The sequence below is a fragment of the Lithobates pipiens genome, unplaced genomic scaffold (assembly GCF_037356315.1).
Source record: "Lithobates pipiens isolate NorthernLeopardFrog02 unplaced genomic scaffold, aLitPip1_a1.2 Scaffold_23, whole genome shotgun sequence".
In the NCBI taxonomy this organism is placed as follows: domain Eukaryota; kingdom Metazoa; phylum Chordata; class Amphibia; order Anura; family Ranidae; genus Lithobates; species Lithobates pipiens.
Genome location: NW_027507785.1, coordinates 282,425,577 through 282,452,878, shown reverse-complemented (window position 1 = coordinate 282,452,878; position 27,302 = coordinate 282,425,577). Strand labels below are relative to the sequence as shown.

The 27,302-nt window shown below is 45.9% G+C and overlaps 1 protein-coding gene across 2 annotated transcripts in view; it reads right to left on the bottom strand.

The window, feature by feature from the left end:
- FAF1 (Fas associated factor 1) overlaps positions 1 to 10,696 on the bottom strand; it is a 440,039-nt gene extending 429,343 nt beyond the window's left edge. Inside the window, exon 1 of one of the 2 annotated variants that reach the window (XM_077450266.1) lies at positions 10,411 to 10,696. In XM_077450266.1, coding sequence (XP_077306392.1) covers positions 10,411 to 10,455 — 45 coding nt within the window. In that variant the 5' untranslated portion in view covers positions 10,456 to 10,696. The remainder of the gene's footprint in view (positions 1 to 10,410) is intronic. The other variant, XM_077450265.1, reaches the window with a different exon arrangement.
- Between the last annotated feature and the right edge of the window lie 16,606 nt (positions 10,697 to 27,302).

The window sequence follows — 27,302 nt, the reverse complement described above, 5'->3', positions numbered from 1 at the left end:
TCGCCACCTGGTCCTTAGCGCCGAATATTTGAATCAATTACCCCCAATACACCTGTGCCGAGAGAGCGAGAGCTGCCCGCTCCCAGCACAGTTACCACCACTTTACTAAAAGCTCCCGATCGCTCCTTGGAATCGTGAGTTCTCTGACCATGTGACCACTGTGACAGCCTCACCTCACGGCATCATAAACCTCTTGAAGGGCCGAGAGATGCCAGCGCCAAGAGGTTAAATGATTCCTATGAATGTTCTCCGTCATCACAGCATACTTTTTCCCTAAAGCTCGTATGGCTGTGGATCACAGGAGTGCAGTTCATTCTGGTCTCCTGTAACCCTTTTTCAGCAGACAGTGGGCTGAAGCTTGCTGTCGGCTGACGTCACAGAGCCAGTCTAGGCTGGGAAAAGGATTGCATCCATGTGGTTGGGATCCACCCAGAACCAGCACCTGGCTCAGCCTCTTAGCAAGCCACTGAGAGCCCGGGCCACCCGTTTTCACTCTCTCCACAGCCCAGTGTGCCAGTAATCCCCCCATAGTGTCAATGAGCTCTTATAGAAGATGAGAGGCTACCACTATGTGTAAATGCACAGTTTTGTTTAGCCACTCTTGGGAACCATTACTTCTCAATGGGATTTCCAAAACTGGATCTATATAGCCCAGCCTATATTTTTAACCAATGGGCACCCCAAGACACCAGTGTTAGAAGTCACAGAGTCTGCCTAGTCTTCTACCTTAAGCCGCAGAAACTCTGGCCCAATATCGGGTGGCAGCGACCGGCTCAATAGAAACCAGCCAACATTCAACCAATGTGTATGGCAGCCGGCCGGCTTCTGTCAAAGGAGCATGGCCGAAAACATCTGCTGATTGTCATCCAATCAGCAATCTCACCCCGCTGGACTGAATGGGGGAAAAACAAAAAAAAAAAAAAAAACACACACACACACACACACACACACAACAGCGTGTACTAGGTTTTAGCTCAGTGCTGACAACAAACACTCACAAAACTGTCATATAACAAAAAGGTGTGGTCTTCCAGCAATCTGAAAAAGGGTGTATTATCACCATTCATTCAGCCCATAAATGTATATAATCCTGCGCACCCCAGACAGCAATAGAAAGTGAAATGACAGATACTGCCATCATAACAATAGTCCAAACCAAAACACAGCATGATCATAGACGGGACACTTATTCATCACCAAAAGAGAGCAACATTTTGAGACCATTAAAGTAGTTGTAAACCCTTACAAACCACTTTGACCTACAGGTAAGCCTAGATTAAGGCTTACCTGTAGGTCCAAGAAATATCTCCTAAACCTATACGGTTTAGGAGATATTTGCCCGAAGACAGGCACCGCTGTCTACGGCGCATGCGCCGTAGACAGCGGCGCGCAGGCGCACTGAGCGCGGCATTTCCAACAATGGAGCTGCCGCGCGTCGGCTCCCGTGCGCATGCGCGGGAGTGACGTCATTCGGCGGAGCTGCTAGACCCCACCGAAAAGATGGATGCGCCGGACTACAGGGGACAGCGGTGAAATCGCTGGCTCCTGTGTCAGGTAAGTTACACATAATGGACTACTATGCGATGCATAGTAGTCCATTATGCTTTGCCTTTGCAGGAAATTAAAGAGGAAGTAAACCCATCAGGGTTTACTTCCTCTTTAAGGAGCTCTTCCTCAAGCAGCAGGGACAAGATTGTCAGTAGATCCTGAGGAAGAGGTCCTTAGAGCCTTGAAACGTTCTCTATGGGTGGCATATAAAAGTCCTGTTTTTGATCATGGTGGCGTTCGTTAGATCAGCACGGAGTGGACAGGAGATAAGTCTGGGGCTTTCAGAGCAACAAAACGAAATAAGACATATTATAATTTACTCAACCCCTATTTTGCCCAGAATGGGGCTTTAATCTGTACACTGACTGCGAGGGACATGCAGTACAGTCTTACAGTCTCAGCATCTTAGCCCTTGTACACACGGTTGGAGATTCCGACGGAATGTGTCCTATCGGACCGTTTTGTCAGATAATCCGACTGTGTGCTGTCTCTGTCGGAGTATCTGACGGACCAAGTTTTCCAACTTGTCCGTAAAATTTTCTGACAAACATTCTCCGATCATGTGTAGCCTACTCCGACGGACAAAGTGCCACGCATGCTCAGATCAAATTCCTAGACCAAAGCTATTGGCTACTAGCCTGAACGTAGTCCCGTCGCAATGCAATAACGTCATCACGTTATGTACAATCGGATTTTCCGACAACTTTGTCCGACCGTGTGTATGCAACAGTTTCGGACAAAATCCAACGGATTTGGTTGTCAGAATGTCCAACCGTGTGTACAAGGGCTAATAGATACCAGGCATGGAGCTGGATGCTGAGATAACGCAAATACTGTGCGCATGTATGGGAGTTACATCATCGGTGACTGCCAATGGGCAAAGCTACTAGAAGATAGCAGACCTGAAAGAGAAAAATAGCATGAACCTGGCAAGGAGAAAGCGCATGTGGAAAGTTTAGACCTCACATTGCTGAAGGAGAGAAAACACAGGAGGAGAGTGTCATAAATGTGCAAGCATAAAGCCCAACTTTGGGCAATTTCTCTCCCCCCCCCCAAACACAGTGGGGCTGTGCCCGCACTGCATGGGTCAACTGCTCGTTTTCTCTAGGGGAGAGCACAAACTTCATAATCACCTGATCCGCTGGTTTCTGCTTATATATATATATATATATATATATATACACACACACACATACATACATACATATACATATATACACACAGGGGTTGACAAATTTGCTTGGAATCTAGGAGCCAGCTTAAAAAGTTAGGAGCCAGGTCCGTGACGGCGATCCGGACCGGTCCCTGGCCTGACATGGAGACGAGTGAGGGGAAGATAGCAGCGCCCATAGCTCTTAGAGGGACATTTTTTTTTTTTTTTCAAATCACAATTTTTTTTTCAATTGCATTTTAGTGTAAATATGAGATGTGAGGTCTCTCTGACCCCAGATCTCATATTTAAGAGGACCTGTCATGCTTTTTCTATTACAAGGGATTTTTACATTCCTTGTAATAAGAATAAAAGTGACACAACATTTTTTTTAAAAGAACAGTGGAAAAAAAAAAAAAAAAAAAGTTAAAATAAGCAGAAAAAATAATTTTTAAACGCGCCCTGTCCTGCCCGCATATAAAATCGGTGTTCGAACCACACATAGGAGGTAGCGCCGTGATCGGTAGAGTGAGAGCAATAATTCTAGCCCCAGACCTCCTCTGTAACTCAAAACGTGCAACCTGTAGAATTTTTTTTAAAATGTCGCCTATGGAGATTTTAAAGGGTAAAAGTTTGTCGCCATTCCATGAGCGGGTGCAATTTTGAAGCGTGACATGTTGGGTATCAATTTACTCGGCGTAACATTATCTTTCACAATATAAAAAATAATTGGGCTAACTTTACTGTTGTCTTATTTTTTTATTAACTAAATTATTTTTCCCAACAAAAGTGCGCTTGTAAGTCCGCTGCACAAATACGGTGTGACAGACAGTATTGCAACAACCACCATTTTATTCTCTAGGGTGTTAGAATAAAAAATATATAATGTTTAGGGGGTTCTAAATAAAGGGAAGAAGAGGCAGGTAATATAAAACAGTCATTAGCATTGCTGGTTTGTCATACCAACGGCGACCACAAGAGGGCGCCAGATTCCATAAGGAATCATAGGACCGCAGAAGGCCTCAAAGCCGCGGCCTATATTTTCGGCCGCCGGCGGAACGGCCCGACGCGATCACGCTGGGGGGGTCCACAGAGACAGGATACCCCCAGCTGTGCTGCCCCAGGGTCGCTATTTCTAGTCGCCAATGCATATTTTATATATATATATTATATATATATATACACACACACACACACACACACACACACACACAGAGATAAATCATTTCAGAACTTTTTCCACCTTTAATGTGACCTATAAACTGTCCAACTCAATTGAACAACAAACTGGAGGGAAGTAAAAATAAAATATGGTTGCATACGTGTGCACAATCTTACACTAATACTTTGTTGAAGCACCTTTTGATTTTATTACGCTCAGTCATTTTGGTTACGAGTCCATCAGCATGGTGCATCTTGACTTGGCAATATTTGCCCACTCTTCTTTGCAAAAACACTCCAAAGCCCTGTGATTGCGGAGCATCTCCTGTGCACAGCCCTCTTCCAATCACCCCACAGATTTTCAATTGGATTCAGGTCTGGGCCCTGGCTGGGTCATTCCAAAACTTTAATCTTCTTATGGTGAAGACATTCCTTTGTAGATTTGGATGTATGCTTTGGGTCTTTTTCATGCTGAAAGATAAAGTTCCTCTTCATGTTCAACTTTGTAGCAGAAGCCTGAAGGTTTTCTACCAATATTGACTGATTTGGAACTGTTCATTATTCCCTCTATCTTGACTAAGGCCTCTGTTCCAGCTGCCACCACCATGCTTCACTGTGGGTATGGTGTTCTTTTGGTGATGATCAGTATTGTTTTTGCGCCAAACATATCTTTTGGAATTAAGGCCAAAAAGTTCAACCTTAGTTTCATCAGACCAGAACACATTTTATCACATGCTTTTGGGAAACTTCAGATGTGCTTTTGCAAAATTTAGTCAGACTTGGATGTTTTTCTTCATAAGAAAAGGCTTCCGACTTGCCAATCTACCCCATAGTCCAGACATATGATGGATATGGGAGATTGTTGTCACATGTATCACACAGCCTGTACTTGCCAGATATTCCTGCAGCTCCTTTAATGTTGCTATATGGCCTCTTGGTAGCCTCTCTGAACATTTTTCTGCTCATCATTTTTGGAGGGACGTCCAGTTTTTGGTAATGTCACTATTGTGCCATATTCTCTCCAGTTGATGACTGTGTTCCATGGTATAGCTAATGGACCATGAGATTGCTTAATTCTGAAAACAGCTACAGTGCCTTGCGAAAGTATTCGGCCCCCTTCAACTTTTCAACCTTTTGCCACATTTCAGGCTTCAAAACATAAAGATATAAAATTTTTATTTTTTGTGAAGAATCACCAACAAGTGGGAAACAATTGTGAAGTGCAACGAAATCTATTGGATTTTTTTAAACTTTTTTAACGAATAAAAAAATGAAGTGGGGCAGGCAAAATTATTCGGCCCCCTTGCGTTAACACTTTGTAGAGCCACCTTTTGCTGCGTTTACAGCTGCAAGTCGCTTGGGGTATGTCTCTATCAGTTTTGCACATCGAGAGACAGAAATTCTTGCCCATTCTTCCTTGCAAAACAGCTCGAGCTCAGTGAGGTTGGATGGAGAGCATTTGTGAACAGCAGTTTTCAGCTCTTTCCACAGATTCTCGATTGGATTCAGGTCTGGACTTTGACTTGGCCATTCTAACACCTGGATACGTTTATTTGTGAACCATTCCTTTGTAGATTTTGCTGTATGTTTGGGATCATTGTCTTGTTGGAAGATAAATCTGTTCCAGTTTCAGGTCTTTTGCAGACTCCAACAGGTTTTCATCCAGAATGGTCCTGTATTTGGCTGCATCCATCTTCCCCTCAATTTTAACCATCTTCCCTGTCCCTGCTGAAGAAAAGCAGGCCCAAACCATGATGCTGCCACCACCATGTTTGACAGTGGGGATGGTGTGTTGAGGGTGATAAGCTGTGCTGCTTTTATGCCAAACATATCGTTTTGCATTGTGGGCAAAAAGTTCGATTTTGGTTTCAACTGACCAGAGCACCTTCTTCCACATGTTTGGTGTGTCTCCCAGGTGGCTTGTGGCAAACTTTAGACAAGACTTTTTATGGATATCTTTGAGAAATGGCTTTCTTCTTGCCACTCTTCCATAAAGGCCAGATTTGTGCAGTGTACGACTGATTGTTGTCCTATGGACAGACTCTCCCACCTCAGCTGTAGTTCTCTGCAGTTCATCCAGAGTGATCATGGGCCTCTTGGCTGCATCTCTGATCAGTCTTCTCCTTGTCTGAGCTGAAAGTTTAGAGGGACGGCCAGGTCTTGGTAGATTTGCAGTGATCTGATACTCCTTCCATTTCAAAATGATCGCTTGCAGTGCCCCTTGGGATGTTTAAAGCTTGGGAAATCTTTTTGTAACCAAATCCGGCTTTAAACTTCTCCACAACAGTATTACGGACCTGCCTGGTGTGTTCCTTGGTCTTCATGATGCTCTCTGAGCTTTCAACAGAACCCTGAGACTATCACAGAGCAGGTGCATTTATACAGAGACTTGATTACACACAGGTGGGTTCTATTTATCACCATCAGTCATTTTAGGACAACATTGGATCATTCAGAGATCCTCGCTGAACTTCTGGACTGAGTTTGCTGCACTGAAAGTAAAGGGGCCGAATAATTTTGCACGCACCACTTTTCAGTTTTTTATTTGCTAAAAAAAAAAAGTTTAAAATATCCAATAGATTGCGTTCTACTTCACAATTGTGTCCCACTTGTTGGTGATTCTTCACAAAAAATTTAAATTTTATATCTATATGTTTGAAGCCTGAAATGTGGCAAAAGGTTGAAAAGTTCAAGGGGGCCAAATACTTTCGCAAGGCACTGTACATCCCCGGTTCTAAGAGGGTGGGCACACGTATGCAACCACATTATTTTAGTTTTTTATTGTTACTTCCCACCCCTAAAAGATTTAAGTTTGTTTTTCAATTGAGTTGTACAGTTTATACGTCACAAAGGTGGAAAAAGTTCTGAAATTATTCATCTTAGTCTCATTTTTTTTTTTTACATCACAGAAACCTGACATTTTAACCAGGGTGTGTAGGCTTTTTATATCCATTGTATATCCACAAATTCTTCAAGCAATTGTCACCAGAATGAAACAAGAAAGGACTAACACTCACCTGTCCTGCCACCTTTGACTCTCTAGAAGTGCTTCACCCGATTATATTTCTTCAGCATCTGACAGATGTTTGGCTGTGTTGGATCCCCCTCTGGGGTGCTGCGGATCCCACCCACCTTCCTAGGTGCTGAAGTGCTGTGGCAGCCATCAGGTGGAACTACTGTGCATAGCAGGGGGAGGCAGGGATCCAACACTCCAGGAAGTGTAACAGATGCTGAAGATTCCTTGGCTAGCATGGCCCTTCAAGAGAGCAAAAAATGAAATCATGGGCAGCAGGACAGGTGAGTATTACTACTCTTCTTTTGTTGGGTCTGTGTTGGCAACAAAATCATATGAGAAATAAAAGTTTGTGCTACTGCTATCTGCATGACTCCCTCCCAATAGGTCAAAGCTATAGTAAAGTGCCTAATAATTCCTATACAAGTCAAGGCCATATTGTGCTAGTATGCATCACATACTAACACATTAGGTGAGGCTCATCTTAAAATGAAGCCCTCCAGAGGCACGATGTGATGACGGACAAGGCTTCCATCTTCACCTAGTCTAGTCTTCCTATCGGGTTCGCAGGCTATGGCCGTTGGAATGACCGAGCCACGAAAAAGTCACTCCTGAATACGGGATCCACAGCACAGCATTTTGAAGGGCCAGCATGTTGTTGCTTTCAGAGGGCAGTGCGCCGGTGACATCACCAGCTGCAGAAGTAGCAAACATCTCCTAAATGGTACATGTTTAGGAGATATTCCTTGTACCTACAGGTAACCTTTATAAATAAACGTACCTGTATGTACAAGTCAGCAAGTGGAGTTTACTACTGCTTTAAGCTGACACCACAGAATCCCGAGTGATGACCCCAGAACCCCCCTTCTCCAGCCCACAGCAGGTTACTCAAAGACTCAGCTGTGTGTTTTTCCCTAGGAGCCTGTGTACAGAGGATATGTCCCTTCCATGCACTCGGTTCACAGATTACAGGGAGCTCTATGCTGTGCAGTGTCAGATCCTTGCCTTCTGCTGCTGAGAAAAATCCTTTGATGTGTGTACTTTGGAGAGATGGCAGCAGATAAACAAGTACAACGTATGTAGGAGGATTTGTTTCATCTCTGTGTATCACCTGAGGTCAGTCACTTGAGTGGGTATATGCAAGGGCTTACAACCACGTTATGGAGCTTAGAGGTTCGAAGGGCAAGACATGCTGCCAGCTCTGCCTAAAATCCTACAACTCAGCTTATGTGATCGGCTGCCAGGGCTGCCCAGCCCAACATTCACTGCTCAAATGCTATTAAAAGGTTTTTTTAAGCATTTATTAGGGCCTAGTCACAATACAGCTGCCAGACAGATAAAGCCTCAGACAGGTCAGTCAAATTCATTTTAAGACTCCTTTCACACCACACCGCCCATAGCGTGGGCGGTAAAACGCTGCTATATTTAGCTGCGTTTTACTGCTGGATTTGCGGCGCATTTCGGCCGCTAGCGGGGGGCTTTTGCCCCCCACTAGTGGCCGAGAAAGGGTCAAAACCGCTGGCAATATGCCGCAATAGCTGCCCATTGATTTCAATGGGGAGCAGCGGTGGAGGAGCGGTAAACACACCGCTCCTTCACCGCTCCAAATTAGCTGCTGGCAGGACTTTTCCCTGACGCCCTGCCAGCGCACAGATGTAGTGTGAAAGCCCTTGGGCTTTCACACTACAAACAATGGAGCAGTTTTTTTAGGGCGGGATGCAGGTGCTATTTCTAACGCTATAGCGCCTGCAAAATGCCCTGGTGTGAAAGGGGTCTAAAGTCTGAACTCCAGGTAAACTGCTAAATACACAAAAGAAATACTTCCAGGGGAACAGCTTTACTTACTTACCTAAGGATTTGCATTTGTCCATGTAGTCCTGCGATTTACACAGCTCTGTCCCTACAACACAGCCTTGCCTAGCAGGGGTGGAGACCTGATCTTTCTATGCTGCAGTTTTACTTTCACTTACAGGTCTCCTTCCCACCCCACCCTGTGACTTGGCAGGGAGCAGAGAAGCAGCAGACTGATGAACTCATTTCTCAGTTTTTCTGAGAAATTCTATCAGTATGTCCCTTGCATTGCAGCACACCCGCCTGGCTCCCTGTGCTTCTTCTCCCTCGCCTTTTCTGACCTCTGCTGTACATTAACTGTAAAAAGCTTATACCAAATCAGATTAAGGTACATACAAGCTTGTATTTAAAAAGTACATTAGTGATGTATGATTACTCAATACAGAGCTACGATAATTTGAGTCTTATTATATTTGCCTTGATTTCAGCCTTAAAGTTACTCTAAAGCCAAACTGGACTATTCTTAGTTTGGAGAGAGTGGTGAGGGGTTAGGACCCCATTAGATTTTCATTGCTTTCTGTGACCTGGTAGCCATTGGGCCTGAAAATGGGGAAATATTTAGTTGTCACTGTACAGGAATAGTGAGATAATCTTATAATGGGGAACCTTGTTCCAATGACAACTGGACTTTCCTCACATTGGAGACATTTCCTGTATTTGTTTTCTCTGTCTCTCCACTATGGGACACAGACAGCAAAAAATAAAACCACAACACACACTTCACATGGGTATTGTTCCCTAATCTGTCCAAAATCAAAAAATAAAGTTTTGTATTTAGACATTTAAGAAAAGATCATACACAAGAACATAAGCCGATTACTGACCAGCAGAGATCAATGTCTGCCGAATCGATCGTCATTGACTCCAGATATTCAACAGCCAGGATGGTATGTGTGCCATCATACCATGGCTTTGTTGTGTGCCATCACACAACAGCTGTGTTATGCGATCTTGTGATCATACAACAGCTGTGTTATGCGATCTTGTGTCGTGTGATCATACAACGGCTGTGTTATGTGATCTTGTCAACTGTGCTACATGATCATACCATGGTTTGGTTATGCAATCAAATCATGGCCTTGTTTTGTGATCACACAACGGCTGTGCTAAATAATCATACCGTGGCTTGATTATATGATCGTACCCTTTATGGATTATTCGCCATCATACCAAGGCTTGGATATACGATCATACAACAGATTTGCTACATGATCATACTATGGCCATGTTACGTGCCCTCATCCCATGGCCGGGTTATGTGCCATCTTCCTATGTGCCCTCGTCCAATGGCCAGGTTACCTGCCATCCTACCATGGTCGTGCTATATGCTGTCCTACCATGGCCGAGTTATGTGCCCGCTTCCCATGGCTGGGTAATGTGCCATCTTACAATGGCTGGGTAATGTGCCCTTGTCTGGGTAATGTGACATCCTACTGTAGCTGGGTAATACGACTGTGTCATGGCTGGGTTATGTGATTCTCCCCAGAGTCTGGGACAATGCTGGCACTTCTATCACCACAGACAGTCAGATCTTTCACCAGCCCCCCACCTGACATCACACAGTTCTCCAGCTTTGGTGGAACCACAACCCTCCTCCTCCTGCCTGGCAGGCTACGCTGGGTCTTGTAGTCCCCCAGCACTCAGTACAGGAAGTACAATAAAACAGAAAGGAGGGTGTCCCCAGTACCTGGAAGTCAGCCAGGATCATCTCTCTGTCAGTGTTGGAGGCCATGTCCCCCTCGGTGGAGCCGCTAGGCGGGTGTCAGTGATGGGATCTCCGGTTAGCAGATCATGAACCCCCAGCTGGGCCCCCGGGGCCTGTCCTGCGCTCTGGGCTACTCTAGTCTGATCCTCGGCCTGCTTCTGCTCTCTGTGTCTCCGCTGCCAGCCGCTGTCTGCTCTCCCTCCGCCGCACGGCGCTGTCGCACATTTTGCTCGTCACTGAGGTCGCAATGACAGGCGGTTGGCGGCCGACAGAGTCACGTGACATATCCAGGCCTCCCTTCTGGCTGTGGTCACCGTGGCAACCGGAGGGGCGTGGAGAAGGCGGGGCGTGTGTGACCTGTCAGTGACTGTGTGCGGGGAGTGATGAGCTGCGCCACCATCAGACATGGCGGGGCCTGAGCATAGCAGAGCCTCAGCTGGCCATCGTTCCTGTCATCTCACCGGGTCCTCCCTCTGATCTCTTTATAAATAGAAATGTGATCATCTCTGTAATAAATAAACAATTTACCCTTAGTATAAATAAACAAAATAACTTCCAGGTGTAATAGAAAGAAAGAGACTGTGTGCAAAATCTAAGCGGTCATTGCAACGCACACTAAGGCCCCATTTACACCTAGTGTAGCTTTTGAGTGCATTTAAAAAAAATTTTTTATGTGTTTTAGGCATAAGGCTGCCCTAAGTGTGACAAACGCGCAAAAGAAGTGAAAAAGTGTGACCGATGTGCTCTATGTGCCCAAGTGTTGATCTACGCAGGTTAAAGCGGAGGTCCACCCTAAAATGGACCTCCGCTCATCTGATCCCTCCCCCCCTCCGGCGCCACAATCGGCACCTTTCAGGGGGGAGGGGGGTGCAGTTACCTGGATAATCCAGGTAACTGCACCCACTTCCGGGCTAGCTGCCTGCGGAACGAGCGTAGGTTACGCCCCCGTTCCGCAAGCGCCCGCCCCCTTCAGCAAGTGCCCCGCTGCCTGCTGGGAAACACACAGCTCCCAGAGGCAGCGGGGACCATCCGGATTGCGCCGCGCGGCTCGCGCATGCGCAGTAGGGAACCGGGAAATGAAGCCGAAAGGCTCAATTTCCTGATTCCCATACCCAAGATGGCGGCGGGACCCGGCAGCCGAGCGAGCGATCGGCTTCGGGTGCCGACATCGCGGGCGCGCTGGACAGGTAAGTGTCACTATTTAAAAGTCAGCAGCTGCAGTATTTGTAGCTGCTGGCTTTTAAAAAAAAAAAAAAAAAACGCGGAGTCCCGGTGGACTCCCGCTTTAAAGAGGAAGTAAACCCTGATGAGTTTACTTCCTCTTTCATTCCCTGCAAAGGCAAAGCATAATGGACTACTATGCATCGCATAGTAGCCCATTATGTGTCACTTACCTGACACAGGAGCCAGCGAAGTCACCGCTGCCCCCTGTAGTCCGCCGTATCCATCTTGTTGGTGGGGTCTCGCAGCTCCGCCGCTTTAATTCGGCGAAGCCGCGATGACGTCACTCCCGCGCATGCGCACGGGAGCCGACACGTGCGGCAGCTCCGTCGCTGAGAATGCCGCGCTCAGTGCGCCTGCGCGCCGCTGTCTACGGCGCATGCGCCGTAGACAGCGGTGCCCGTTTTCGGGCAAATATCTCCTAAACCATATAGGTTTAGGAGATATTGCTTGGACCTACAGGTAAGCCTTAATCTAGGCTTACCTGTAGGTCAAAGTGGTTTGTAAGGGTTTACAACCACTTTAATGGCACTCAATAGACATGGTGTAATGGAGCCCGTAAGCCCCCATTCACACTAGTGTTGCATCCTGCTCCTAATGAGCAGACACTATTGTTTTTTTCTCAAATTTAAGTTGTCTGAGCTGCAGTTTGGCCCAGGCGAATTATTCCAAAAGTTCTGGTTTCTGTACCAGTTCAGCTCGGTTGCGCTGGTTTCCACTTGACCATGGGTGTCGCTATCACCACCGGTAAGTGTAGAAATGTAACAGGCTGGATGCATTGAATACCACCTTGCTCGGAAATAGCCCAGTGGGAGTGGTGGTGGGGGTATTTAAGGTACCAACGCCATTTTGAGGGGTCTCTTTTCCGGGGTTCGCTATCCCGACCTCATGGCCCTCCTGCCCTGGGGTGTGTGCCGCATGATCCTGTGCCTCGGGGGCCAGCTGGCCCCAGGCTTTGCAATTAACCGGTTCCCAACCAGCGCACAACGATGTACGTCGACAGAATGGCACGGGCAGGCATATTGGCGTACAGGTACGTCCAATCTTCAATGCCGCCCTGCCATCGGGAGCGCACCGGTGGCGGCGCGATGCCGCGCTGGTCGGGACCCCCGTGAGTTCGGTCGCGGGACCCGCGGACTCGATCGGCGCGGGCATCCCCGCGATCGTCTCACGGGACAGCTGAATGGAGGAAATGCCGTGTAAACAGCATTTCTCCATTCTGCCTAGCAACTAGTGACGCTGGTCTCTGCTCCATGTGATTGGAGCAGAGATCAGTGTTCACTAAATGAAAGCCCAACCCCCCCACAGTTAGTAACACACCCCTAGGAACACTTAACCCCTACACTGCCACCCACTGGTTAACCCCTTCACTGCCAGTGTCATTTACACAGGAATCACTGCATTTATATAGCAGTGATTACTGTATAAATGACAATGGTCCCAAAAATGTGTCAAAAATGTCCGATGGGTCCCCCACAATGTCGCAGTCACAATAGAAATCGCTGATCGCCGCCATTACTAGTAAAAAAAATAATAATAACAAATTATTAATAAAAATGCTATAAAACTATCCCTATTTTGTAAATGCTATAACTTTTGCGCAAATCAATCAATAATCGCTTATGGTGATTTTTTTTACCAAAAATATGTAGAAGAATACGTATCGGCCTAAACTGAGGGAAAAAAATGTTTTTTTATATATTTTTGGGGGATATTTATTATAACAAAAAGTAAAACATAATGCGTTTTTTTCAAAATTGCCGCTCTATTTTTGTTTATGGCGCAAAAAATAAAAACCGCAGGGGTAATCAAATACCACCAAAAGAAAGCTTTATTTGTGGGAAAAAAAGGACGTCAATTTTGTTTGGGAGCCACGTCGCACGACTGCGCAATTGTCAGTTAAAGCGACGCAGTGCCGAAACGCAAAAAGTGGTCTGGTCTTTGACCAGCAAAATGGTCTGGTCTGTAAGTGGTTAAGAGAGTAGGCCCAAAAGTCTTGGGGCCTACTGATCCAGGGGTGGTCCTGTGCTCTCTTGCCGGCGGGGAGAAGCCAAGCGACTGGAGGATCCAGGGGACGACTTTTCCAGGAGAGGACCGAGCACAAGGCTGGTATCTTTGGAGGAGCCTGGAAACCCAGTTGGAGGATGCAACCGGGGTCAACATCCATACAGTATCGTCGGGTCAGCTGAAAGGAAACTGGTACTGTGTGACAGTTATTTAATATCTTCAAGAAAGTTCCATTTTCAATTGACAAGTCTGTGGCAGAGACTTTGAGCAACTCACCGGTTGCTAGGTCAGTGAGAGAGGCCTATCCGGTGATTTCTGGATACAGTCTGTGGAAGCTGTTTGTCCTCTGGATCAGGAAAATACCTCTAACCCGCAATTACCAGGTTCCTGAACTCCCCTTAACTCTCTATCCCTCTACTGAAAGACTTTGTGTTTATCTCAAATAAATCTTGAAAAAGGACTAAGTGTCGGAGCTAACATTCTTTGGGTTACTTTCCAACGGGACCCCCTGAGATGAAGAGGCGAGCAGGTGAGGTAACGATAAGCCCAATAAAAACCAGCAGCTCCTTCGGGGGTCAGTGCTACACTAGTGTAGCTCAATATTTCGCACTTACAGTACGCATTTTTTCCACACATACAGCACCCTATTCATTTCAATGGGCTGTTCTATGTAGGGTTGCCACCCTGGACAGTTCGGGTTTTGAATCATCTGTCCGGGTTTCAGGTGGTCTGAAACCCGGACACATTATTTAGACCGGACTATGGCTTCCCAGCAGGATTGCTGGCTGCAGTTGTCTAAGCCGAGAGTGTCTGTTACACTCTCTGACACACTGCCCAAAGCCAGCACTAACATCCCCCCCTCCCCCCCCCCCCCACACACACACACACACACACACACACAGGAGAGGAGAGAGGGCTTGATTTTCTCCTCTTCCTCCAACCCCTACCCCTCTGTGTTTACCCACCCAGCGCTGTGACTCAGAAAAGGAAAGTGTCAATCTGAAGCTCAGCAGCCGCACAAACATCTAGATGAAAGGTGCAGCCTGCCAAGGGGTGAGTGAGCTCCCCATTCATCCCTGTCTGTGAATTCAGTCTCCCCACTCCCCCTTCTCTCTCCTGCCTCTGAGTGAGTACACTAAGGTGAATCAGGGTTCTCAGAGCACCCCTTATATCAGAGTTCCCCTTTACACCAGAGGCCACAGTGTACCCCCTTACATCAGAGTCCTCTCCGTACATCAGAGTTTTAAATTTTCCCCCTAAAATCAGAGTTCCCAGAGTTCTCCCTTACATCAGAGTCTGCGGAGGCCCCCTTACAGTGAAAGGGAACTCTGCGAGTTCAGATGTAAAAGAGGAACTCTGGGGATTCAGATGTAAAAGGGGAACTCTTGTTATTAACTTCATATGATTAGAAATGTTATTTTATCACTATATGTCTGATGTATCCATCACACAATTGTAATAACCTGTTGTGACTGCTGTTCAATAAAACATTTGTAAAAGAAATGTTATTTTATATCAAAATATATGTATAACTTATACTATAAAAAAAAGAAATTGCTGTGCGCCACTAAAGTGTTCGGGTTTGACTTGAAGAAAAGGTGGCAACCCTAGTTAATAAGAAAAGGTATTTAGCAGTTTATATTTACTAAAATAATTGCATTTCAATGTTCTGTGTACTGTGTAAGACCAGATATAGCGAATGCTTTCAATGCATAATTCACCATTACCAAGAAAAAACTGCCTATGCAGGAGGTCTGTAGGAAAAAAAAAACTGTGCAGGTTTGACCAAAGTTGAATAATGCCCTTGCTATAGGTGTAGGTCATTTATGCACTGACTACATGAAGCCTGACTGCCTTCACCATCACGGGAGTAAGCTCTTTCTCCGATTCAAACCTTCTGACATGCGCTCTCTCCCCATGCAGTAACTCTGAGCTCAGGGCTTGAGTGCTCACTTTTGTGATGGTGAAGGTAAACAGTTACAGCTAGGCCTCACTTGGCAATGTCCCCAACAACAACTTGGGAATATTCCAGTCAGGCTTCATGAGGTACCGAAATGGTCTACACCTATAGCAAGGGCATTATTCAACTTTAGTCAAAGCTACACAGTTTGTTTTAAATTCCCCCTTATCGGCAAAGGCAGTTTTTTGGTAAAGGCAGGGCTGTCTTAATTCACGGGCACCACAGGCCCCTGCCCAGGGGCCACAGGTGCATGTTTTCTTACTGTTTAAAATCTATTTTATTTAAAGTACTAATATATTTATGTTTAATTCCAACAACTATTTACACTTTAATTCGTAGGAGTAGGTGCATAAATTAGGGCAGGCTGGCCAGATAGCATAGTTCCCAACTGTCCCGAAATTCCCACGGCATTCCCTGTATTTAGACCTTTATCCCAGTCTAACTGTTTCCTGGGCAATGCCCCTGAAAAATCAATGTTTTCCAGATTTTTCACCGCCGCTAGAGGTCCACAGCCGGAACTCATTGTCTCCACCGGCCGCCATTTTACAGAAGACCAGCTATCATGAGGAAGAAGCTAGAGGCGGAACCTCTTGAGGCTTCCTGGAGGCTTTCCTTCAGCCTCAAGGTGCTCATCTTGTGTAAATGGCATAGAGAATAAATCACCAGTGGTGTCGCTACGGGGTGCAACCCGCACCCGGGTGAAGACGGGGGACACCTGATGTAAAGAGGGACTCCGCTGGGGACAGCTGATGTAAGGAGGGACTCAGCTGGGGACACTTGATGTAAGGAGGGCCTCCGCTGGGGACACCTGATGTAAGGAGGGACTCCGCTGGGCACACCTGATGTAAGGAGGGACTCTGCTGAGGACACCTGATATAATGAGGGACTCTGCTGGGGACACCTATTGTAAAGAGGGACTTTGCTGGGGACACCTGATGTAAGGAGGGACTCTGCTGGGGCCCCCTGATCTAAGGAGAGACTCCACTGGGGACACCGGATGTAAGGAGGGACTCCACTGGGGACACCTGATGTAAGGAGGAACTCCGCTGGGGACACCTGATGTAAGGAGGGACTCCCCTGGGGACACTTGTTGTAAGGAGGGACTCTGCTGATGACACCTGATGAAAGGATGGACTCCGCTGTGGACATGGAATGTAAGGAGGGACTCCGCTGAGGACAACTGATGTAAGGAGGGACTCCGCTGGGGACACCTGATGTAAGGAGGGACTCCGTTGGGGACAACTGATGTAAGTAGGGACTCTGCTGGGGATACCTGATTTAAAGCAGTACTCCACTGGGGACAACTGATGTAAGGAGGGACTCCGCTGGGCACACCTGATGTGACAAGGGTCTCTGCTGAGAACACCTGTTGTAAGGAGGGACTCTACTGGGGCTACCTTATGGCATCTGGTGGCCGGCGACATGGCAAGTGAGACACTCGGGGCTCACACTGATTCTGGATTATGGTGAGTTGAACCATTTGCCATGATGATTGAAGCGCTAACACCAGGTGTTTGGAGTATCTTTATCGGCTGATTGTTAAACTTTATGGAATACACATATTTCTATTATGGTGTAGGATTTGGGTCTGTTGTCCCTCCACCCCTCTTTCTTTCCTTCCTTCTTTCTCCTTCCCTCCCTATTTCTTTCTTTCTCCCTCCATCCGTTGTTCATCTCAGACTCAAACCACACCCCCTTTGAGACACACCCCCTTTAGGCCTTGCCCAATATTTAGTTTAAACCATTCCCCTTTTTTCACCACAGCGTGCTTTGCATGCCGCATTTTTCTTCTCCCACTACGCCATGCCTAGAAATGAATGCCCCGCCCTCTAATTATAATAAGACTCCACCTACAGACAAAAAAGTGTCCCTATACATTTTTTGACATTGTTGGCAATTATGTGGTAGGGGCCCCCATGCATTACTTTGCCCAGTGGCCCATGATGCTATTAAGACAGCCCTGGGTAAAGATTAACTAACCCTAAAGTAGAGCTAAAGGCAAAATTATACCCCTGTCATATTTTTTATTTTTTTGCTATCTGTGCCCCATTGGGGAAATGTCTCTATGCTTCCTGTCCCATAATCAAAACAGAAAGTGAATGGAAATCCCACCAAAGTGAAGGAATTCCTGGTTGTCACCAGGGTCACCAGAACTAGTGTCTCTATTGTAAGATTTCCCCTCTATTCCTGTTCTGGTGACAATCCAAAATTTGGGATTGTCTTTCACTGTCACTCTCGATAACGGTATACAGGACAAACAGATAGGAGGAATCTCCCTAACAAGGCCACAAACAGCAATAAAAACCTGACAGGAGTTCTACTGCCTCTATCCAACACTAAAAATAGTTTAGCCTTTAGTTATATTTTAACTATCAAACTGAAAGGATGCTTAGAGGCCTTCTATTTTCAGCAATACACTGTGTTAGAGCTTATGCTCATGAGTGCATCCATCTATCTAGGTCTTCAAACTATGGCCCTCCAGTTGTTCAGGATCTACAATTCCCATCATGCATAGTCATGTCTCAGACTGTCAGAGTTTTACAATGCCTCATGGGACGTGTAGTTCCATGACAGCTGGAGGGCTGTAGTTTGAAGATTCCACTGTATATAAATGGGTGTATATTATTGCCGGGGAGCCCCTGGTGCTGTCTGCAGCTACCTATGAATGGACGAAAATAATTGTTCCCGGCTATGCACCGCTGCTTGCTTACACTGGTGCACAAGCACAGATGTAATGTTCTGAACGCAGGTGGTGTAGGAACATTACATCTGTGCACATGCGCCACTTTACACAAGTAGATATACATAGCTAAGTACAGTCACCTTCATGTCTGTAAGGGGTTGTGCTCATTACTAGGGGCTCCCGTTTGTTTGCACTGCACTGGCAATGACATCCATGTGCATGAGCCCTTTAAGGGGATTATATTTTTAACAACATACAGTATTTGTCACTGTGGGGTTGATTTACTAACATTGGAGAGTGCAAAATCTGGTGCAGCTCTGCATAGAAACTAATCAGCTTCCATGTTTTTTGTCAAAGCCTAATTGAACAAGCTGATTGGCTACCATACACAGTTGCTTCAAATTTTGTACTCTCTAGTTTTAGTAAATCAACCCTATTGTGAAGGAAGCTTCTGTTAAAAGAAATCCATAGAAAATACATAGGCTGCTATTGTTGACCTTCTGAAACTACTAGATGACTGGCTGCCTATGGCAGAAATACATAGAAGAAGCATGCCACTAATGATGAACTTCTGGTCTGCTTACATGTTCTGAGTCAGCGACTCAAAAAGAGGGAGCATGCACTGGTGCTTGGACTACAGCTTCCAATGGCAAATACCCATTTGCACCTCACACACAGTAAACTAGGTTCACACTTGTAAGCTGGGGCAGGTTCACTTCCAGTACTTGTCACAGTCCATCTGAGTACCCGAGTACCTGTCACCGCCCATCTCTGAGTACCTGAGTACCTGTCACAGTTCATCTGAGTTCCTGAGTACCTGTCACAGTCCATCTGAGTACCCGAGTACCTGTCACAGTTCATCCGAGTACCTGAGTACCTGTCATAGTCCATCTGAGTACCCGAGTACCTGAGTACCTGTCACAGTTCATCTGAGTACACGAGTACCTGAGTACCTGTCACATCCCATCTGAGTACCTGAGTACCTGTCACAGCCCATCTAAGTACCTGTCAGCACCCATCAGAGTACCCGAGTACCAGTCACCAGCCCATCAGTGTACCCAAGTACTTATCTGTAGCCCATCAGAGTACCTGAGTACCTTTCACCAGGCCATCAGATTACCCAGGTACCTGTCACTAGGCCATCAGGGTACCCAAGTACCTGTCATCAGGCCATCAGAGTACCCGAGTATCTGTCACCAGGCTATCAGAGTACACAAGGACCTGTCACCAGCCCACCAGAGTACCTGAGTACCTATCTGCAGCCCATCAGAGTACCAGAGTAACTATCTGCAGCCCATGCCTCATAGAATATACATTGGGGTGTTTGCTTTCCAAAATGGGGTAATTTTGTGGGTAATTCCATTTTCCTGGTGCTCAAGTGTGATAGGTAGGAATGAAATGAGATGTGTAATTTATGTTCCTAGAATGCCTGAAGGTACTACTTCAGTGTTGGGGCCTCTATATGTGGCCAGGCTGTGTAAAAGTCTCACACATGTGGTATCGCCATACTCGGGAATAGTAGCAGAATGTATTTTGGGGTGTAATTTTTGCTATATACATGCTTTGAGTTATAAATATCATATAAACTGACCACTTTGTGTAAAAAAAAAAATATATATAAGTTTTAATTTTCTTTCCACGTATTCCGAAGTCTTGTGTAAAAAAATAAATCGTTCAAAAGACTCATTATGCCTCACAGAATAGACGTTGGGGTGTCTGCTTTCCAAAATGGGCTAATTTTGTGGGTATTCCACTGTTCTGGTGCTCCAGGGCCTTCACAAATGTAATAGGTCGTTAGGATATTAGAGGAGTAATTTATGCTCCTAGAACCCCTGATGGTGCTCCTTGCATGTTGGGTCTCTGTATGTGGCCAGACTGTGTAAAAGTCACGCACATGTGGTATTGCCATACTCGGGAGGAGTAGCAAAATTGATTTTGGGGTGTAATTGGAAGTATGCATATGCTCTGTGAGAGAAATAACTTGTTATTATGACAATTTTGTGAAAAAAATATATTCTTAATATTCCCAAGAATTGTGGGAAAAAATTACAATTTCAAAAAACTCACCATGCCTCATACTAAATAATTTTCTGATGAAAACCTTCAATACTCTGCTCTGTTTTTTTTTTTCTTGTTCAAACATTTTATTGACGAATAGAGAGGTTATACAATTCCCACCTGCAGGGAAAATAAGACAGGATATATTGTATTACAATGTGGTGACAGGGACGCAGCCCTTAATAAGTTAAGGTTTGCAAGAGAGTATATGCGAAACAATCATGGAACAACTCAATTCTTACATATGTAGAAGGTTATAAGTAGCAGTAGCATAGTCTCAGATAAGTATGGAGGCAGGTATGCCGTGTAACTGCTTACAAATTTCAGCTCAAGGGAACAAACCTAGTGTGGAACAGAAGAGAGGATGCTAGGGTCTCCATCAAATAAAACTGGAGAAGCATTTGGGGCGTGGCCTGACCTCGGCTGAAGATGGAAGCTTGATTTGAGTGCTCCCGCCGACCGGGAAAAAATTCAGCCATTAACAGAAGCTTTGAGTGCCCCAAAGCTCAGAGAATCATGGATCTCTCATCCCACAGCTCCCCTGCCTCTCGATCGAGGTCCCCACAAGATGAAACAGGCAGGCTGTCACAGCACATCCCGGAGATGTTCCGCACCCATGCTGGCAATATGGCCACCTCACGCGGTCAGTCACAAGCTACAGGCCGGCACTCCGGGTCACAACAACTGAATGCGACAGGCGAGGGCATTGTGCTCATCCCGCATCTCCAACCCAACCTACAAGATCTTAGATCTGTGGCGGCAGATATAAAGGAGACCTTAACGGCGGCCCTCACAACCGCCATATCATATCTCAAAATTGATCTCCAGGCAATCTGGGGACGAGTCCAGGAGGTTGGAAAAACAACTGCTAACCACTCCGCCATAATACGAAGATCTTGCCAGATTGTGGACACACACTCTTTACAGCTGCGCGATCTTAATCAACATATGGAGGATCTCGACAATCGGGGAAGGCGGCATAATATTCGCCTGAGAGGCCTTCCAGAATCGATCGATGCTGAGCACCTACTGACAGAGGTAACTGGCCTATTTAACTCTACTAGAGCGGCAGCATACCACTCCGATAGGCATGGAGCGCATCCATCGCGCTCTACGCCCCAGAGGCAAAGACTCGGACCCCCCCAGGGGCGTGGTCTGCTGTGTGATTGATTACAACCTAAGAGAGGAAATACTACGCAGGGCCCGCTCGGCCACCACCCCGATTACACACAATGGCGCCGAAATTCACCTCTTTCCAGACCTATCCACCATCACCTTACAGAGAAGAAGGGAGCTCTGCCCCATTTTAGAAGTCCTGCGATCCAAAGGAATACCCTATAGGTGGAAGTTCCCCTCGCCCTGTCGGCCACCTCAAGAGGCAGAACCGCACTGCTTAGGGTGCCTGAAGATCTATGCCATTTTTGCGAAGCGCTGGAGATACCATACACCGAAGTACCAGACTGGAACGCGGAATTACGCCCACCTCCGCCTAGAGCATATCATGCTAACACGGAACCAATGGAGTACCAGGAACACCGATCCAGACGATGACGCTCACCATCGGAAACCAGACCTCACCATGCACAGCATGGGACTGGCCATGAAGCCCATCAAAGCTCCACACTCCAGGAGGGCTCGCGCGATCGTTAATCAGAGGATCCAACGGCTCATTTGACCACACCAGCTAAGTTCTCCACCCTTCTTTACTGTCCACGTTCATTCTCTCAAACTCTGTTCTCCCGTTACACTGAACTTTCCTGTTAACATGTTCTCTAACGCTCGGGAATCAAGGAGGTACTCCAAAGATTGCGATTGTGGGTTTTGCCACACATAGAGACCCCGTGTTCTGCTCCAGATGTTATTTTAGTTAGCACAATTAATTCGGGCAGGGTAACCATTGCTTTATAATGGTTGCATAAATCAGTCCAGGTCACTCCTCATTGTAAGCAAGACTCAGTGTGTTTAGAACTGCTCCTTAGGACTAATACGTTTTTTATCTTAAATGGTACGGTAAGCACTGTTTATTGACCGGAGGACACCCGATCCACGCTGACCTGTCGATAAGGCCCCTGACTGTATTATACAGTTCCTCATCTATGCTTATTTTGTGTTTGTACAGCTCAGATAAACAGAAAGTCTGAGCAAATATAGTTTTTTAGTACAACCTTCTCAGTGTCTCTGTTAGTGGGGACAGGTAATGTCTCGGAGGGCTTGCAGCGGAGAACAGATGGAAGTGATCTAACAACCGCATGGGGGATCTCACCACAAATACACGGAACACACTTCTCCCACATACTAGTTCAGCAAAAGCATCAGCCCCCGTGCACTTGGGGTGAACGACCTTAACGGGTGTTAAGTAGTCTACCCCCATACCACTTACACCTTCTCCTCCCCCTGAGCGGGAGGGGAGGATGGAATGAAGACCCCCAGCCGCATTTCCCCAAGCTGCACTTCCATCTATCTCCAAAGCATCGACCCCCATGGGGATTGAAATCAAGCTTGGAATGGGCCCAGGTTGGGGATTTGTTAATCGCTGTAGTCGCGTCCCCCTCCGGGGGCCCTTCCCGTACTGGCTTTACAAGTTTTAACTCTTCTCAATGATACATAACAACATGCACAAAGGGGTTCAACCCCGGTCTAGAGACGTTTGAGTCCTGTAATAGAATCAGAACTATATTGCAAAGGGGTAGGCTTTTGGTCACAAGAGCTAAAGTCACTGTCACCAGGCAATTTCCTGATCGGATCCACCTAAAGAAAACATCCAGGTGCATTAGCTCCCATGTCCCCATCGCCACGGTCACTGTCCTCTCTTTGAAACGCACACGTAACACCCCAAATGGAGCAGTCTGCTACGACTGCCACCTTCAACAGTGAGTTTGCCAAACACCCGCATAAATATGAATAGAGTACCTCACTTATCCTTTATCCTTTAACCTGAAATGTGCACTTGAACTGTTAAGTTTTGTAAAAGTTTTGTTCAGTTTACTTTGACATTATAAGTTAAAAGGGAGACATATACGGTAGACTCAGGGTGCCATTCCAAATGGTAAAAGACTATCTATTTCAGAAAATGTAAATGACCCGAACAATTATCATACTTGAGATTGTACTGTGGAGTTCGGTCTCAGATTGGTCCCATATGATATTAAACACTTTACCTCCAACGGGATATTTCCTATCGGATCCTGGTACACAGCACCACAAATCATAATTCTCAATCGCTAAAAACCACAACATTCATCACACCCTCGATCCTGACTGGCTACACCTCCTTAGCCTCTCTCTCTCTCAGCTCTCTAAGCACACTGTTGTCCTGCTTACCTTACCTCCTTGTGCGGCGGGTAGTAAGATGTATAGTTCCGTCTCCAACCCAGCCGACTCGAGTCCTCTCCCCACACAGTGGTATAACAGGGATCATTTTCAGAGATAACACAAATTTTCCACTCACCACTGAGACTATCCAGTCATGGTTTACAAAGATAAACCTACACGTCAACACTGGATTTGCAAGCTGGTTCTTGCTTTTCTCCGGTTAGGGACTTCAGACACAAAAATTATCTTTCACTGTAATTCATGGCCAACCCCCTACCTACACAGACGAGACTTTCGTACACATTCCCCGGTCTTGTCTTATTTTTGTTCTGCCTAAATCCCCGTTCCCCCGTAACTCCCCACTACGGCCATTCACCAACAACACAGGCACTAAACCCATTACCCATTCCTTATCAAACTTGAAGCAATAAGCGCTATCAATACCGCTTACCTTTCATTATCACAAGACGTCCCCTATCACCTGTTATCCCAAAATGCCACCTAAATCCTGCAACGTGTATTTAAATCCTTTAAATACACGTGTACTTAATGTCCCAGAGAAATGTTCTCAGGTGTTGCTCTCTCTGCATAAAAGCAAGGCTGATATCATCTTTCTCCAAGAAACGCATTTCAAATTGGGCTCAGTTCCTAAACTCTTGAACCACAGATTCCCCACAGTCTTGCATGCCACCAACCACGAAGCTAAATCGAAAGGAGTCTCAATCCTCCTGGCAAAGCACTGCCATCTTCAACTAGAAGACACCCTTATCGACATGGATGCACGATTCCTTTTTGCCAAAGGTACTAGGTAAACGTGTCACACTTGCCAACGTATATGCACCAAATACAGGGCAGGTAGCTTTCTTTAACTCCACCCTGAACAAACTTTCCGCCTTCCAAGAGGGAATCCTTATCCTTGGTGGAGACTTCAATGTTCCCCTCAATCCCTTGCAAGACTCCTCTACTGGTTACTCCTCCTTGCCGTATAAAGCGTCACACACCATCAAAACTCAGCTACAAGAATTCTCACTACACGACTCTTGGAGAACACTCCATCCACAGGGAAAAGACTACACATTCTTCTCAACCCCGCACAATAGACACTTCAGACTTGACTACCTGTTTCTAATGCCGTGTACACACGTAGCCGACTATCCGACGGACTTAGTCTGGCGGACTTCCCGCCAGACTGTCCGTCGGACTTTCCGAACGGGCTACTTGCCCACACACGGCACTTTTTCAGTGGACTAATACGGGGTACTAAGTCCACCCTACTATCCGCCCTACTTTTGAAATGAACGGACTTGCCCACGCACGCGGAGAAAAGTCTGCTCATTTTAAAAGTACGGCGGACTGGCACACACACGGCCGTATTGTCCGCCGAAACGCTAGTCCGACGGGAAGATTGGAGTGCAAAACTACTTTCTAAGTCCGCCGTACTTTTGGGTCAAAAAAGCATGCCGGAGTCTACACACGGGGGGGATTGTCCAGCGGACTTCAGTTTGCCGAACTTTTCCACCCGCTTGTTTGATCGTGTGTACGCGGCATAACACAAAGGGACCTCCCATGTCACATCGAGGCCTCCATAGACCTAAAATACCTATCCGACCACCATCCCATATCCATGACTTTAAAATTAACGGACAATCCATCCATATCACCTATCTGGACCCATCCCTTCTAACGGATCCTGTCATAGCATCCACAATAAAAGACCGCCTAACATTATATTTTTAAAGAAAATGAATCTCCAGAGGTCTCCCCTATGTTACTGTGGGAAGCACACAAAAGAACGATTCGTGGAGAACATATAGCGTCTGCAGCTAAAAGAAAGAAAGACAGGAATGCTCAATTCACACAGCTTACCAATCCATCTGAACACTAGAAAGAGCGTATAAAATCTCACAAATGAGAGGCACTCTCCCCGAGCTTACTCAAGCCAGACAAGACCTCCTAGACTTATTGAATAAACAAATTAAATGAAACTATATCCTATCCCATAAAATCTTCTACCAATTCGGAAACAAATCAGGCAAGATATTAGCCAGAGTCCTCCGTAAACAACAACCCTCCAAATCTATTCATACCCTAATGGATTCCTCTGGAAACAAGGTTGTAACGAACAAACACATTGCCAAGCAATTTGTTAAGTATTACACAGGTCTATACAACCTGCATCCCAATAATCCACGAAAAGACAACCCCGACCGATTAAAGCTCATCAGAAACTTCCTTAAGGAATATGGACCAACCTCATTGTCTCCAGAAATGGCCGGTAACGTGGAACTACCCCTCTCATCGCTTGAACTCAAAACAGTTCTCAAACAGCTAAAACCCGGGAAAAATCCCAGCCCAGACGGGCTAAGTTACTACAAATCTTTCATTGACATTTCAAAACCACGCTTTCTGTTGGCTTTTAACACCTTATCCCCTGATACCCCTCCCCCACGAGATTTACTCAAAGCCCACATTGCGGTAATTCCCAAACCAAACAAAGATGAGTCCCTAGTATCTAACTCTCGACCTATATCCCTGCTAAATGTAGATTTAAAGATTTGCGCCTCTCAGGGAGGGAGGCAAGAGACAATACTATTAAAGCTATCAACATAATTAATTGGGTGTCCTCTTCCAAACAACAGGGATTCTTACTCTCTTGGACGCGGAGAAGGCATTCAACAGGGTGGCCTGGGACTATATGTTCGAAGTTCTACAGCAGATAGGTATACCAGAACGCATGATAACCTACATCATGGCTCTTTATGCCTCTCCCACTGCCCAGGTAAGGGTTAACAGTCAACTGTCGGACGCCTTCTCCATATCCAACGGGACTCGTCAGAGGTGCCCACTGTCACCCTTGATTTTCGTACTCACCCTTGAATCCCTTCTCAGGAGACTGAAAGCAAGCCCAGACGTAAAAGGTGTGTCGATAGCAAACACAACCCATAAAGTAGCCGCGTTTGCTGATGACATTCTTCTATTCCTTACTGAACCACATATAACGCTACCCAATCTCCTTAAAGATCTCACCACATTCCACACTCTCTCTAGCCTGCAAATAAATTTCACCAAATCTGAAGCCCTAAATATCTCTCTACGGAAAGAAGCGATAGACTTGTGTAGAACTAACTTCCCATTCTGATGGAATAACACAGCCATCACATACCTAGGAATAAAGTTAACCTCCAATATCAGTAATTTATATTCTATCAATCATCTCCCAATCCTCCTTAACATTCAAAAAGACCTCATCTGGAATGTTCTCCTGGTTTGGCAAGGCGTCAATAATTAAAAGGAATATCCTCCCAAGACTTTTGTATATCCTACAAACAATGCCAATAAAAATCCCTCAAGCCTTTTTGCATCTTACCTAGTGTGATTGTAGCCGTATTAGTGCAATTGTGACAGAGAAAATTGAGTACTGTCCGTGATACTTTTTTTATTTGCACTAACATACAATTTTTCAGGACAAGCTTTCGGGTATGTCCCCTTCTTCAAGGTCCAAGCAGTACTGATTTACAAATTTTTAAGCAGAATGTAAAAACAAAACAAAAAAAAAAAAAAAAAAGGATCTCATTGCGACAATACCAAGCCACCTACATTCAGAACTCATCAATGCAATTCCGGATAATCCAG